Source organism: Protopterus annectens, chromosome 4.part0 (genome assembly GCF_019279795.1).
Source record: "Protopterus annectens isolate FY-2018-M chromosome 4.part0, PAN1.0, whole genome shotgun sequence".
Classification (NCBI taxonomy): Eukaryota; Metazoa; Chordata; order Ceratodontiformes; family Protopteridae; genus Protopterus; species Protopterus annectens.
In genome coordinates, this window is record NC_056733.1 from 546,663,413 (window position 1) to 546,678,752 (window position 15,340).

General features: G+C 38.5%; 1 protein-coding gene across 1 annotated transcript in view; it reads right to left on the reverse strand.

Annotated features, from left to right (window-relative positions):
- The window catches only part of SEZ6L (seizure related 6 homolog like), a 3,056,071-nt gene that overhangs the window by 1,112,670 nt on the left and 1,928,061 nt on the right, over nucleotides 1-15,340 (reverse strand). The window contains exon 4 of the mRNA XM_044068481.1: nucleotides 3,711-3,903. Within this exon, the coding sequence (XP_043924416.1) occupies nucleotides 3,711-3,903 (193 nt within the window). The remainder of the gene's footprint in view (nucleotides 1-3,710; nucleotides 3,904-15,340) is intronic.

Genomic DNA, 15,340 nt, shown 5'->3' on the forward strand with positions numbered 1-15,340 from the left:
CTGCCCAAAACTTCTGAGGGTTATTTTGATTTACTGTTTGTAAATTACAGTAGTATTGTTTTTTGTCTTGTAAAATGGATTTTTTTCTTTCATTCCTGGATTGTCTGTATTTAATGTTATTTTGGGGGTGTTTAGAAGAACGTCATAAAGCCCATGCTTTGTTTCTAAGGGTAATTGTGAGTTTAGACTCTTTAGAAAGCCATGGCGCAGTTTTTGCCTTTGTTCTCTTTGAACGAACAGGTGCATGCAAATCAAGAATCTCAAGGAATTTGTTGTTAAAGTATGCTACTGCTTCCTCTGAGGGTTGGTGTTTTAAAATAGACCAATTACACGAGTTTAGTTCTTGTTGGAATTTGGCAGGGTCAAAGTTTTTATTGTTTCTAACCTTTCTGAGTAAGGGTTGTTGGGAATTAATGGCTTTGTTCTTAATTACATATGTGAGAAGGTGATCGCTTAGGCTATCAGGGAGGGTACCAGAGGTGTACAGTTGGGGGTGACTATTTATGAGTACCCAGTCAAGTATGCTTTCTTTTTGGTTGGGTTTACCTACCCTGGTAGGGGTGTATATGATTTGTGTAAATGCATGCAGGTTAATATGGGTGGTTGGGGATTCTGAGGAACAGGTGCCACAGTCTATGTTAAAGTCTCCAAGTAGTAGGGTTTCTTGGGGGTAGTGACATGATAGCCAGTGCAGGATATCTTCAAGTGTAGATATATTGTTACCTGGGGGAATGTACATATAGATGATATTAATGCATTTATTTTTATTAAGTTGCAATTTGGTGGCAAGAATCTCTGAGTTATTAATCTGAGGTGGCTGTATTACATCTATGGTGACATTCAACTCAAATTTAGAGAGTACAGCTACCCCACCCCCTTCCTGGAAGCACGAACCACCCTGTGTATGTTGTACCCAGGTGGTAACACTTCATTGTCTGTAGTGTTAGGTTTTAACCAGGTTTCAGATAAAACAGAGAATCTCAGGGGAGTGGATATCCAGAAGTGCATGTAATTCATGTACCTTGTTATTAATGCTTCTAATATTGAGATGACAGGCTAGGAGAGAGTTAGTTGGCCTATTAATTGTAGGTTTGTAGCTTAGATTGCAAGTAGAGGGGGTATGTGTATCTGAAGTGGGTGGGCCAGGGTTGGGGTGAATATCACCACCAAGTATTAGCTTAAGTCTATACTTGGTGATGAACTTCAGGAATTTGTTTATTAGTTTGTGGTAGTGTTTGGATTTAGAGCTAATGTGCCTGGGGTTGAGATGTTGATAGACTGAACAAGATGTTGGATAGGACCTGGTACTGTAAGTATGGCTGAAGGTGGGAGGATTTACAGCTGGGGTGATAGTATGGCCTTTTGGGACCTGAAATCCCGTGAGAAACTGGTTTTCATACAAGGTAAGGAGGTATGGTGTGAACAGGAGGGGTAGTAAAGAGGAATATATCATTATTTGTGATTCAGCTAGTGAGTTAAGGAACTGTTTTACCTAGTGATGCAACACCAGAAGATAGACTGGTGAGGTAAATGTACTGGAAGGGGGATGGGAGAATGCCAGATGAAAGCTTATAGGTGCTATTAAAATGTAGGTAGAATAATGGGGGTGGGAGGAATTATCCCAGATGAAAGCAGATAGGATCTAGAAAGTGGGGGAGTGGCTATAGTACTTTAAATTTAGAGGTACTGGGGGCAGGAGGGAATTGGGGGCAGGGAGGGGAGCGAAGAGAGCCCGAGCGTAGCGAGAGCAAACGTAGCAGGGCTATTGCAGTTTACAAGGTTTCCTAAGGTGTCCTAAAGCTATAAGGTAAGTATTATAGCTCTTAATGTAAGAGTCAGTTTACTTAAGTTACAGGGGAAGGAGGCAAACACTCAAGTAGAAAAAAGAGCCCTATAGCTGACCAAAATAGTGACCTGCTTAATTACACAGCACTGTAAGTGAAAGCTTAACAAATGCTTTTTGTGTGCAATCTACTCTGCTTAAATGCTGAGAGAAACTGATTTTGTTATGGTGGCCAATTGCAGTCCTGTAGACTCCGTTTTGTAGGAAAATGTAGAGTTCAATCTGCTTGAATGCTGAGAGAAACTGATTTTGTTATGGTGACCAATTGCAGTCCTGTAGACTCAGTTAGTCCTGTAGACTCTGTTTTGTAGGAAAATGTAGAGTTCAATCTGCTTAAATGCTGAGAGAAACTGATTTTGTTATGGTGACCAATTGCAGTCCTGTAGACTCAGTTTTGTAGGAAAATGTAGAGTTCAAAGTAAGTCATACCAGGTCAGCCAAGGGGGAAAGAGAGATGGAAATCCTAAGCACCTAGATTTGAAAATCACAATTAATTGAAACCCTTCTACACAACAAATATACTAAATAAAACTATTTTTGCAGCCTGGGATGTCATCTGGTCCCATGGATGCTGTATTCTTAGCTTTGGAGAGTGCGTTTTTTACCTGTGTGGCCATTATTACTGGAATTTGGCAATCTTCCTGTATTGAGATGGGCCGTTTAGGGGGTGAGAGGGGGTGAAGTCGGCACTGAATTGGTCTTCAGGTGCTTGAACTTTTGGAATGTCGATCATATGGTCTCAGCCATATGAAAGTCAATGTTTTAAAAGTTGGATCTGTAGTAGACCCGCTACTATGTACTGTGCTGCCAAAGCTGTAGCACTCTATTCTGATGCTCTGTGCCATCCTCTGAACTGGCACCTTTGTGATTAAGTTAAGGAGAGTGAAAAAAAAAGAAGAAAGTCCTTGAGAACAAAAAACAAGCCCTGTCTTGGTTTTCCTTGTTTGATGTTTGAAACATGTAGCACACCAGTTGCTACATCAAAAGCATAGCTTTTTGTCAGTGCTCAATACATTAAAAGTCAAATCATTTAAAACTTTTCATCTAAAACTCTTTTTGTCGAGTCACAATTCATTGAAAACTGTAGAATTATATATGTAGTATGAGATAGTGTAGTTTTTTGGCACAGCAGTCATTAGAGAAGTGTGTTTGCAAGATTGTGTGAATTGGTAATAACTACCATAATTTTGTACCGCAGATCTGTAGAAGTTTGCATACCAACACTGATTCACTGTGTCATGTTATTTATTTTCTCTGTTGTTGTTTTGCAAACTATGGAGTTAGTATATATAAGTTAGGGGGGTGTGGGAGAAAACTCCCCAAATGGGGGATGTAGTGGGGAGGTCCCCCTGCAAAAATAGTTTTATTTAGTATATTTGTTGTGTAGAAGGTTTTTAATTAATTGTGATTTGACAAAAAGAGGTTTTTACGAAACCAGTTTTAGATAAAAAGTTTTAGATGATTTGACATTAACTATGCATTCCACAAAAAGCTATGCTTTCGCTGTGCTACATCTTACTCCACACAAAAGGGGATAAAGCGCTTCAGCCCTGTGAGCAAATGATTTATTGACATTCATTTCTGAATGTTGCTAGTGTACTACCTCCCAATCATCAATATGCTGATCATGCCCCCTAATACCTTGCATCCAAAGTGGTTGCCCCATTCACCTCACCGCAGCTTTTCTTCTATGTGGTGAATGTACAAACTCCAGAGGAGCACTTTAAATCAAAGAGCCTGTCATTTTGTTAGAGTCGGTGATGACTTCTGCCAAAAATAAATGCTACACGACTATTAATGCCTTCCATTTACTGCAATACCTTCCTTTTACTGCATACACTTTCACAGACTGCTGTCAAGTACCTACCTTGATAATGAAACTGAAATGTCCCTGGTATTGTATCTTGAAAGGTCCTGAAGTGAACTGAAATGCTGTTGCTTGGACTTCGAATCATTTGCCCCTCAACAAGAAGTGTCTCATTCGCAAGAACCACCAAACCATTTTCAATGACTCCACGGATGGAAAGCTGTTCACCCTCTGAAAGGTTTACGCTCTTAACCTGTGAGTTACAACAAAATATACATTAAGTACTTCGAATACTGTTTCATTTTGAGTTACAGTTAAAAAAAGCAGTTAATTTTTTTATCAATCATTTACAACAATAATGATTCTATAACATCAGTACATTTTCAAAATCTATGGCATTTCCAGAATAATATATCTGCAAGTGTTTTCTGCAGACAGAACAGTTTTAATGTATTACTGTTTTTACTTCTGATGTGATTTCCACCAGCGTTCTAAGTTTTACAACTTACTTATCAAGATACAGCCCATTAGCCTTGTTGATTTCTTGATTTAAAAATCTAATTCAAGCTGATGTGTTTAAAGCTTCTCATGCTTTAATGTGGTGAGATGGTCATTACTTTTCAGTCAGAGTTAGCTGAATAGGATTATTAGCTTTAATTAACTTGGATAAAGATAGCAGAACATTGGTGTACAAAATCGTGTCAAAGTGGTTCTATCCCTTACTGATTTCTGCTGTTCAGACCATCCTTGGCTATCATTAACTGCTTTATTATTAACTAAAACTTAGGTCAAGAAGACTGGATGGCCAGTCATTAACAATGTGACACCACATTTTTTTTGCATCTTTTTGTTGTCCATCCTGTTTTGATCCTTAGGCTGTCATCCCCTACTGGCTCATGTATTCCTCTTTCATGGTATGCAAGGATAATAGAAGAGTGAGATGAGAGCCAGAGATCACATTTTAACCCAATGGGAGTTATAAATATATATTTTAAATAACCCTCTGTAATGGTCAATAGGTTCATCAAAATGTGGGAACTGACACACAGGTCAATTAGTATGTGCATGTTTATGCAAACACACACACATAGACACCCACACATGCATGCTCGCATGCATAAACACACACACACACACACACACACACACACACACACACACACACACACACACACACACACACCAAGTGCTACATAAATACTGCTGGTAGGCCAAAGTGCTTATCCTCAGCCCATTTACTGTTTGCAGTACCACCTGGTTTTCACTAGATGTCAGCCATGCAACAGGCTGAATCACTTTCCATCTGCCGCCCATGGGATAGGCAAGCCACCATCTGCCACTCCTTTTTCTTAGCTGTCCCCTTCAATGACTGGGCTCACTAACTGAACTTACCCACGGGACTGTGGTAGAGATTTATCGTTCTGTACCACAGGGCAGTCAGACAGTGCTCCTTGGAGTATTTTCTTGCAGATGTATTGGTACTAATATATATTTGATACTTGAAATATGACTCGCTGATAAAAGCTTTTTGCTGAAAATGTATCTATAGCGTTTATTGTCTGTACAAAGCAAACTGGAATACCTAGATATCATGAATATAAAAAGTTTCGGTCCCTGTCCATCTTTGAAAACTGTCATCCACTCTGTACTGACTATGCTATCCCATCTTACAAATCTGTCTCACCATAAATGTTGTTTGTTTGTTGCTCATATGCAGGTTCCCAAATACTGTTACATTATAGCAGCCTTAGCATATTACTTAACGTTGTGTTGACCATTATTATTATATGATGTAGCACAATGCAGCAGAGTTACTGTAATGATTCCATTTTATTACAGTACGTCCTTTCTGGGCCAGTGGCGCAGAATATTATAAGGCTGTCTGTAAACTCAAATATGTACAACAAATTAGTCAATAAGCACATCTTATCCAACGTGCATAGTCCATGCAAGCAATCTTGTTACCTGGCACTGTACTTGTAATGACGCAGACACAAAAACACAGTCTTACTAACTGCTACTATACCCGGAAATAAGCTAGATATAAACAAGTATCTGGATATATTTGGAAAACGTTACATGTCTCAGTACTGATGGTGTGTGCTTCAGCAACATAATTTACTTAGATTAAAGGACACATGTATATTTTCAATGATCTTACACACATGCCAGAAGGGATGGGTTTAGTCACAGGTCTGAAGTGGAACAAGTTTGCAGTGTGTATCTCATCCTGTCGTTGTTTGTGAAACCACTTCACACATGACAGGATGTTACAAGTATGCAAAATAGAATTAGCTTTTGTCCATGAGGAACATATTTTGTACTTGTGATTGTATGAAGAAACTGATACATTGTGAGTGAACTAAAAATATATATACATACAAATATATATAAATATATATGGGTCCACTTTGTGATTTCGAAATACTGAAATCCCGAAATTCAGTATTTCGAAATCACAAAGCCAAATATCAGTGGCAGCTGGTGATTTCAAATTAAAGGAGGGGGGGGGCTGCAGGAGACAGCTGAATGGGCGGGGCCAATGGGAAGGGGTGTGGCCAACCAGACAAGGGGTGGGGCTATGATCAAAACCACAACAACTGAAACTTTAATTAAATACGCTGCCCTGGGTACCAAACAGTCATTACGAGAGTCCAATCAAGACATTATGAAGTGTAGAAGAAAAAAAATATTTCAATGCATTGGCTACATGACAACTTACTTAATATCTAGATGGAAACACAGGTTGTGAGGCATGAAAAATAAATTACTTTTTAAATAAATTACTGGAATGCCAGTCAAAATCAAGTATAAAAAAAAAAAAACAAGCAGCACTCAACTCAAACCACTACTCCTTGCACTGCAGTTCTAATTATGATTTATATTCAGCTTTATAAAATTACCAAGTAACATGCTGAAAGTAGCAATCTCTGTGATACCCCCACTTGTAAAATGTTTCTTATCCAAAAAAGACCTGCTGCCTGACAACTATCTACTTGTTTCATGGGGAAGACATGATCAAAGTAAAAAATGAACAGCAAACAAGAAACAAGCTCAAGATAAATTGCTTAAAGGATTCCTGCACAAGTTATGAACCACACATGATAGATTGGCATTCTGTTTAGTTTACGGGTAAAGCCTGCAAAGATGACTGCAAGTCTCCAACAAAAGATGACTGCAAGTCTCCAACAAATGTAATGAGCTTCTGAAAATACTGTAACCCTGTCCTTTATTACAAATACTGTCATATGCATTTCAATACCCAAAGCTTATACATTATCTAGTTATGTAAATATTCTCTGCATGGCAACAATGAAAAGGCTTTCAATGCTGGTAATTCTTTAACAGTATGCGTATTAAAGCTTGCTTGCATTTTACAATCTCCGACAAGCTTACCTGATGGTCATTAAATCATTTCTACTTAAACACAGAGCAACAGGGCACTGCAACAACATGCATTTCCTGAATAATAAGAAGCATAAATCAACAGTATAAAAATATGACAGAAAACCAGAACATTCTGCAAAATCAAGGACAGATGAAAAGCCACAGTTGTACTTGTGGTCTACCTTGCATCGGGAATACTCTGCACACTTGCATTGCATAACTGCTCCTTGCCTTCCTTGGACACATCCATAGCCACTACAATGGAGAGTGGGGTGCAACAAGTATGTCACAATTTGAAATGTCTCTGGCTGATGGTGATGGCTCTGACACTCATACCTTTCAACTTCAGAGCAAGAAATCTGGACAAAGCCATATGTAGAAGTGGGACACAGGCCAAAAATAAGGACCATTTTTAAATATTGCTCTTATAGACTTAGAAAGATAATAGAACAGCAGTAGGTCTTGCATTAGTATGAATTTTCTGAAGGGTATGAAATCTGAAACACAAATGTCTGCCATTATTTTCTAACTTTAATCTTTAATGACTTGCCACTAATTTGCCAGCAAAATCACAATTTTATGAAAAACAGACAAAAAATGTGATGTAAAAATATAAAATTGCCTCACAAAATACAGCTGGGAACCTGTAAAGAAGGGACACCTTTTTAATATTTACACTGTTAACTTGAGCAGCTAACAAAATCAGAGCATCTACATGCATTTCTGAAATAAAAGTAATCTATAACTCTTATCATTACAGTTATATACCTCTTAATGCAGGAAATCTGGACAGGGCCAAATATATAAGGGGGAACATACAAACACTACTAAAAAGTGCTCTTGTATAAACTTAAGACGGTTGATAGAATAACAGGTCTTGCTTTAGCATGCATTTTTCTGAAGGTTATGACGTCTGAAACTCAATGTCTGTCATTTAGTGACTTCATTCCTAAATGATTTGCCAGAAAACCACACATTTTATGAGGAACAAACCAAAAATAAGAAGCAAATATCTATTCATTCTGCAAAAAATATGGACAGCTGAGAGATATAGTTCAACTGGGGCTGTCTGAGTTAGCTGCTCTTCCCCCCCTCAAAATCGTGGTCGAATGCAGCCTCCCCCCTGCAGCCATTCCAATGTCCCATTCCTTGGTTATTTTGCCCCATTTACCATAAACACTGTAATGTGCATACTGCTTTACTTCTGCGATGATTTGGATTTCATTTGAAAGTTTTATTTTGCATTTTACAGCACAGACTCTAATAGATATCTGATAAACAAAGCAATGCAGTCTCACAATGAAAATAGACTTGGCATTAAAACTTCTCTACCCTTGAAACTCGCATGCGTTGAAACAGCATTGAATCCCACATTCAAAGAAAATACATTTTGCCAGTGGCAGATAAAGATTAACTTTGGGCTCTTTTCAAATCATAGGCCCATTGAACACAAAACATACACATGCTCTTTGATACACCTTCCTGATGGTATTAAATTATATTCCTTGTACAATACAGTATAGTTGTTATACGGCATTTTAAATTTATTGTTTTGAACATTTTTCCAGTAAACAATGAAACCAAATGCATGCACCAATGACAAAACTGCCCAATTCAGAACATTTCCATCATAAAAGTCTACTCAACCTTCTACAGTCCACCAGTATCAGTAAATATGCACAATTTCTGAAGTAGTAAAAGTCATCTAAATAATTCCACATTAAAGAAATCTGTAACTAATGAAGAGGTTGCTGCTAGCAAACAACTTTATATGTCATTGTTTCATCTACAAATAAAGTGCCTGTTGCCCTTGAGGAATAAATTGCCTATGTTGCATGCATTAAAAAAAATGATAAGCTAGTAATATCGCAATAGGGAATGTATGGCAAACTGATAACAGGTTCATAGTTACTATGTATCTTTGTCAAAAAGGACTGCAGCATCCACACCCTTCACAACACAGTACAGTATCAGCAATGCATCTACCTACTGTGGGAGTAGAACCCACAGCCTTCTGCATCAAAAGCAAGTACACTACCTGTAGTGCTATTAACAATGCAAGCAGACTCAGCATAAGCAGCACTAAACCTTTGATGCCCTGCAGCTCTCAGCTCCTTGTAAAATCTACTTGGCACTCAGCTGTATCTCTGAACTTTGCAGCACAAGAAATCTGGAAAAAGCCGAAATTTATTGGGGGGGGGGGGCAAAAGCCCAAAAACCAGGGACACATTTTAAACATTGCTTGTATAATGTTGAAAAGTTGCTAGAATAAAATGCTGTGTTACCACCATACATTTCACTGCCACGTCTTGAATGCAGGAGACCCTGTGCAAAACGGTCAGAGAAACATACCACTATGCCAAATCAGCTGTTTTTTGAAAGAGAGGAAGACTGAAACTTAAATGGCTTCCATTTAGTGAATTCAGTTCTCACCATAGCTGTCAACCTCTTAGCACAAAACACCTAAACAAAGCCAATAATGGGGGAATACAGCCCCCAAACATATTCAGTGAATTCAGTTCTCACCATAGCTCTCAACCTTAGCATAAAATACCTGGATGAAGCCAATAATGAGGGAATACAGTCCAAAAAATAGGGACAAATTTCAAATATCCATGTTATAAACTTAGACAATTGCTAGAATAAAGGGTTTTGTGTTACCATGTACTTTCTGACGAATATGAATTCTGAAATTCAAATGCCTGTTATTTTTAAACATTTGTTAACCAGGAAACTTGTAACAAAATCCAATTTTCAGCAGAGCAGGGAGAAACACTCTAGACACATCTTTGTAAGATGGGAAGACATGCAGACTCCTCACAGAAGGCACCTCAGCCAAGAATCGAACCGGAGATCCTGTAGCTGTCAGGCAACAATGCTATCAGTGCACCACTGCACTACAGACTTTGCAAGGAAAAAGGAAGATACAGAAACTACAGATTTTATGAGGAACAGAACAAATGTTGTTGTGTCTTTCGGCTTATCCCAGTTAGGGGTCGCCACAGTGAAACTCCGGTCCGCTAATTTTGGTAGTGGATTTTTACATGCCGAGTTACCAGCCCTGATGCACAACCTTCAACGAAGGCATGCCCATTCACGTATGCCTCCACACAGAAGATGGTCTAGCTGAGAATTGAACAGGACATCTTGCTGTGAGGTGACAACGCTACTGCAGCACCACTACCGCGGGTTGAGGAACAGAACAAATATGAGTCAAAAATCTGCAATTTTTTTACAAATGGTGGTGGGTAGGGAATTCAGGTCCTTGCCACCTGCATCCAAGTTACAAGGCTCAAGCCTGAGTATCTCTACCCACCACCATGTGGTCTCTCCAGCCACCAGTAGATAGCAAGTGTGACATTACACACACACACACACACACACACACACACACACACACACACACACACACACACACACACACACACACACACACACACACACACACACACCTCACCTGTTGTAGAATATCCTGTGACACACACGAAATGTATCCAGAGCAGCAGTAAAATCCAAGTCACCTGCAATACAAATGAAGCAGTAAAAATCTAAGGAGCCTGTGCAGTGAAATCCCTCTTGAGAGCTCAAAACTCACCTCACCTCTCTCCTGATTGGTCCTGCCTGCAGATGAAGCAGTCCGGAGCTCCTCTGTTCTGTGCTGTCATCACCGCATAGATTCCTGGGCATCTGTGGGGCAGAAATGCCTTCCCCTGTATCCGGACTGCTCACAAAGGCAGACTGAGTGCATCTGCAGGGCAGAAATGCCTTCCCCTGTATCTGGACTGCTGACAAAGGCAGTCTGAGTTCTCTGCGCATGTGTGGAGTTCCGGGACTCATAATTAGTTGTTTTCTTGGTTCACTGTTTTTTTTTTTTTCTTGGGTCACAGTTTTGTTTTCTTTTTGTTTTTCTAGGTGGGGGGGCCTGCAGTCCTATAGCACGAGCTGCCCCAGCCAAATACTCAAAGTTCCAAAACCAGCAGAAGTGCGAAATTCGAAATCCCAATGCACAGAAATTTTGAATTTCCGTTTCCGCTGGTGCAGTATGTGGATGTTTGGGTTTAATTTAGCTACGTTTTTGTGTGTAAGTATGTTGGTTAGGAGCTTTGGTGTGTGTAAGTGTGTGTTGTGACGGTGATGTGTGTGTGTGAGGGACTGTATGATGTGTGTGTGTGTGTGTGTGTGTGTGTGTGAGTTTTGTTTCTGTTTGTGCGGTCTCGGAGTTAGAATATATAAGTAGGAGGGTGGGGGGTGCAGGGGGGTTTGCCCCCCTTCTTATATGTAGTTTAGATACATTTGATTGTGGGGGGAAATTTTGTGTTGTTTATATCTGTACTGTATGAGTAAGGTAGTGTCGGGATTTTGAATTTTGTGGTTGTGTGTTTTCGCATTTGTGAGTTGTGCTTGGGTTTTCGACTTTGTGATTTCAAAATACTGAATTTTGGGATTTCAGTATTTCAAAATTACAAAGTGGACCCGTATATATATATATATATATATATATATATATATATATATATATATATATATATATATATATGTGTGTGTGTGTGTGTGTGTGTATGGGTCTACTTCATAACATTGAAATTTCATAACATTGAATTTCATAATTATTGAGACCAAAACATCTAAACCCCAAAATACTGAAAACCCAAAACATTGAAAACTCAGAACATTGAAAGTGTGCTTCATAACAGTGAAAACTACAGTGCATATGTAAATAATATTCTCTCCACCAATAACAACACCTAACTAACAAACACACTTTCTACTACATTTCTGCAGGGGGGCAATCCCCCCTGCATCCCCCCCCCTGTAAATTAAATATTCCAACTCCAAGATCTCACTACAGTGGAAAAAAGTTAATTTGCTAACCTCACTGTATCATACACTAAGGTTAGGAAATTAACTTTTTCCACTGCAGGGCAATCTTGGTTTGTGTCCTCTCATGATTCTGTGCACACCTTTATCGCAAGGATTGGAACTGTTTTTTATGGTGGAATACATTTCCTAATTAATATGAGGGACTAAGGAAGATCATATTTTTTGTGGATTGGACATTATCAGATGTACAGTGCTATGGACTTTCATATGGTTTGGGACTGTGTTGAAGATACAGAATTGGTGTTGAACATATTACCGAAGGTTATATGTGAAATGGTGTCTGGGGGGATACATGAATATGCTATTGCGAAATGTCTTTTCTTATTAGCGTTTATTGAACTAATATTAGTAAACTAAAGATAAATAGCTTTTTTCGATTGTGTGACAAGCGAAAATTTTCACATATTGACATATATTGCCTATCATGTTTTAGATAATACGTAATTGAATTATACATCATGGGAGGCACTATATATATGGTGAAGGGAGTTGGTTTCATAGTTGATGGGTTTAGTTTTATACAGGTGGCTGGTGGAGTCTGTTCCCTTAAAGAAATATTGGGGTGATTCCATTTAGAATTATTTGAATGGCTTTCGATACCTTTTTTCTTTTTGAGTTATTTAGCTTACACAGTTGGTGTTTCAACAAAAACAGTAGTGTTTTCTTTGCTCATAACAAGTTGAGTTTTGGAGCCATTTTACAACTGGAAGAATATGGTGAGGATTATGAGCTTATTGTCATGGATCTGAACATGATATTACAAGGCTTGTGTGCTAATAAGAATGATATACAGGTCTTTGGTTTGGCATTGCCTGATGATGGGGTAGCCAACAAGGACTTTATGGATCCAGTTGACAGCTGCAATCTATTATTTAATAAGTTTGGCAGAAATATGAAAATGCTATGCACAAACATATGGCATCTCAAGCTATTCAAAGCTTATCAAAACAAACCCATAACCCCTAGGGGTTTGAGGGTGAAAATACAACCCCTTGTTGGCAAAATGGATGACATATTAATGAATGAATGGAGTTTAGCTCAACAAAAAGCCTCCATGTCTTTTGTTTATATTTTGTCCTCTTATTATGAAAGTATAATTGAGGAGAATGCTGGGGAGGTTAAAAAAGTTTGAGAGGAGCTTAAGCCTTTTGAGGGACAACCCCACTATGTCAGCTGTTTAAACAAGTTCACCAAGGACCTATTGGTATTTGAGAATCAAACCAAAGACAAAAAAGCTACATAAATTCAACAGGGATTTGGGGAATTACAAGAGGGGGAAACCATTTGGATACCTGAAAAATGTAAAATTTTTGGACCCTGAAAAAACAATGGCTATATCTAGGAAAAAGAGACCCCGTTCTATATTAAAGAAATTAGGGACTGGGTATGTCAGTACTTCAGGAGATAAATCCTCAGCCACTGACAGAGAGGGTCCTAACATATGTGAATCCCAAAACCCCAAAAAGTAGAGCAGTTTGGACCACCCTTTATATTTGGCAGACATAGGGGTGGGCGAAAATACAGGAACATACACTGTGGAAGGTCTACTTCAGTCATTAATAGCATGGTAACACAATATTATAATATTCATAATATTTCCACTTTTGATTTGACAGATGAGAAGAAACAGCTACTCAATAAAGGATTGAACTATGTTCCTAGTTTTTTTCATTGATGAAAATGATTTGGTTAATGACATATTAGTTTTTTGATGTAGACTTAATCTAAGGTTATTTTTTGGTTCTAGGGAAGACTCTGAAAGATCTTCTGATTTCAGGTTCCTGAAATCAGACTTCACACCACCAATGAACAAACATGTTTGTATATTTCAGCAGGCAGTGCTTAAAGATCTACACTTTAAATTGTGTGAGTCACAAATGTTAGGACATAACTTGACAGTGGGGGAACTTCGAAACAATACAAATATTGTTGTTTCACCAGCAGATAAGGGTGGGGCAGTGGTAAATATGAATTCAGATTATTATCTGACTGAGGGAAATAGACAGCATTATATGCATATGCCCATTGACCCCACAAATAACTTCAAGAGGGATATTGACCAATTTCTCAAACAGGCAATTGAAGAAGGGATCATTAGGGATTCTGTTGAGCAACACCTTATGGTTAGTGATCCCAGGAAATAGTATCTTTATCTATTACATAAGATACACAAAAGTTTGGACAAGCTCCCAGACAGACTGATAGTTTCAGGAATTGGTTCGCTTACAGAACCTCTGTCTGCTTTTCTGACTCAGTATCTAAAACCCTTATTAAAACTCATAAGAGCCAGGATGCAGGACACCACACAATTTTTAAAAATTGTTGCTGATACACAATTGAAACCACATGGCTTCTTTGTACGTTGGATGTCAAGGCTTTATACACCAACATACCCCATTGGGCTGGCCTGCAGGCATTGGAATACTGGTTGGACAGGGACAAAATGTACCCACCAGGTTTCAATACATTGTTGATCTGTATGCCTGAACATGTTTTCTACTTCCAAGGGGATTATTATTGGCAAATACAAGGTACCGTGATGGGGGCATCCTTTGCCCCATCTATGCTGATATATTCATGGGGTATCTTGAGGAACATATGATATACAATGATGCACTTAACATTTATTTGTCAGAGATTGCTATTTGGAGGAGGTTCCTAGATTATTGTTGGTTGGTGTGGCGGGTGGACAGTCAATACTTAATGGAATTCGTCCAATACTTGAATGATAACAAGTGGAGGATAGAATTTACTTTGACTTATGATGCTCACCATATTAATTTTCTAGATATTACTATCTTAAAAAAGCCGGATCATACCTTAAGAACTCAGGTCTATAGGAAGTATCCCCAGTATAATAATTTATTGTTTGCCTCCAGTGTACATCCATCCCACACCATCAGAAATATACCCAAATCCCAATTTCTTCTTATTAGGATAATTTGTAACATCCAGGAAGATTTTGACTTCTATCAGAAAGATTTAACACAAAGATTCTTGGTTAGGGGTTACAAACCAAGGGATATAATGCTAGCTAGGGATTGGGCCTCCAAACAGCAAAGATCCCAATTGTTGGAATATAGAAGTAAAACATTAAATGAGGAGGGTAACAATATCAGGTTGGTGACTACCTATGGATGAAATATTAATTTACTTAAAAATGTGGTGTCTAAGAACTGGAATATATTATTTGCTAATGAAGAATTGAGTCAGGTTTTACCTTATAGGTCTCAATATTCTTTTCGGAGGGGGAGGACCCTGGGATCATATTTTTCATATTATGAACATGATAGTACAAGGGGCCCTTCGGGTCATCAGTTAACAATCACAGGGGACAAATTACTGGTCTTATTCCCTTGTGGGCACTGTTCCTTCTGCAAGTTTATGTTGAAGTCAAAACAATTCTCCAGTAAGAACACTGG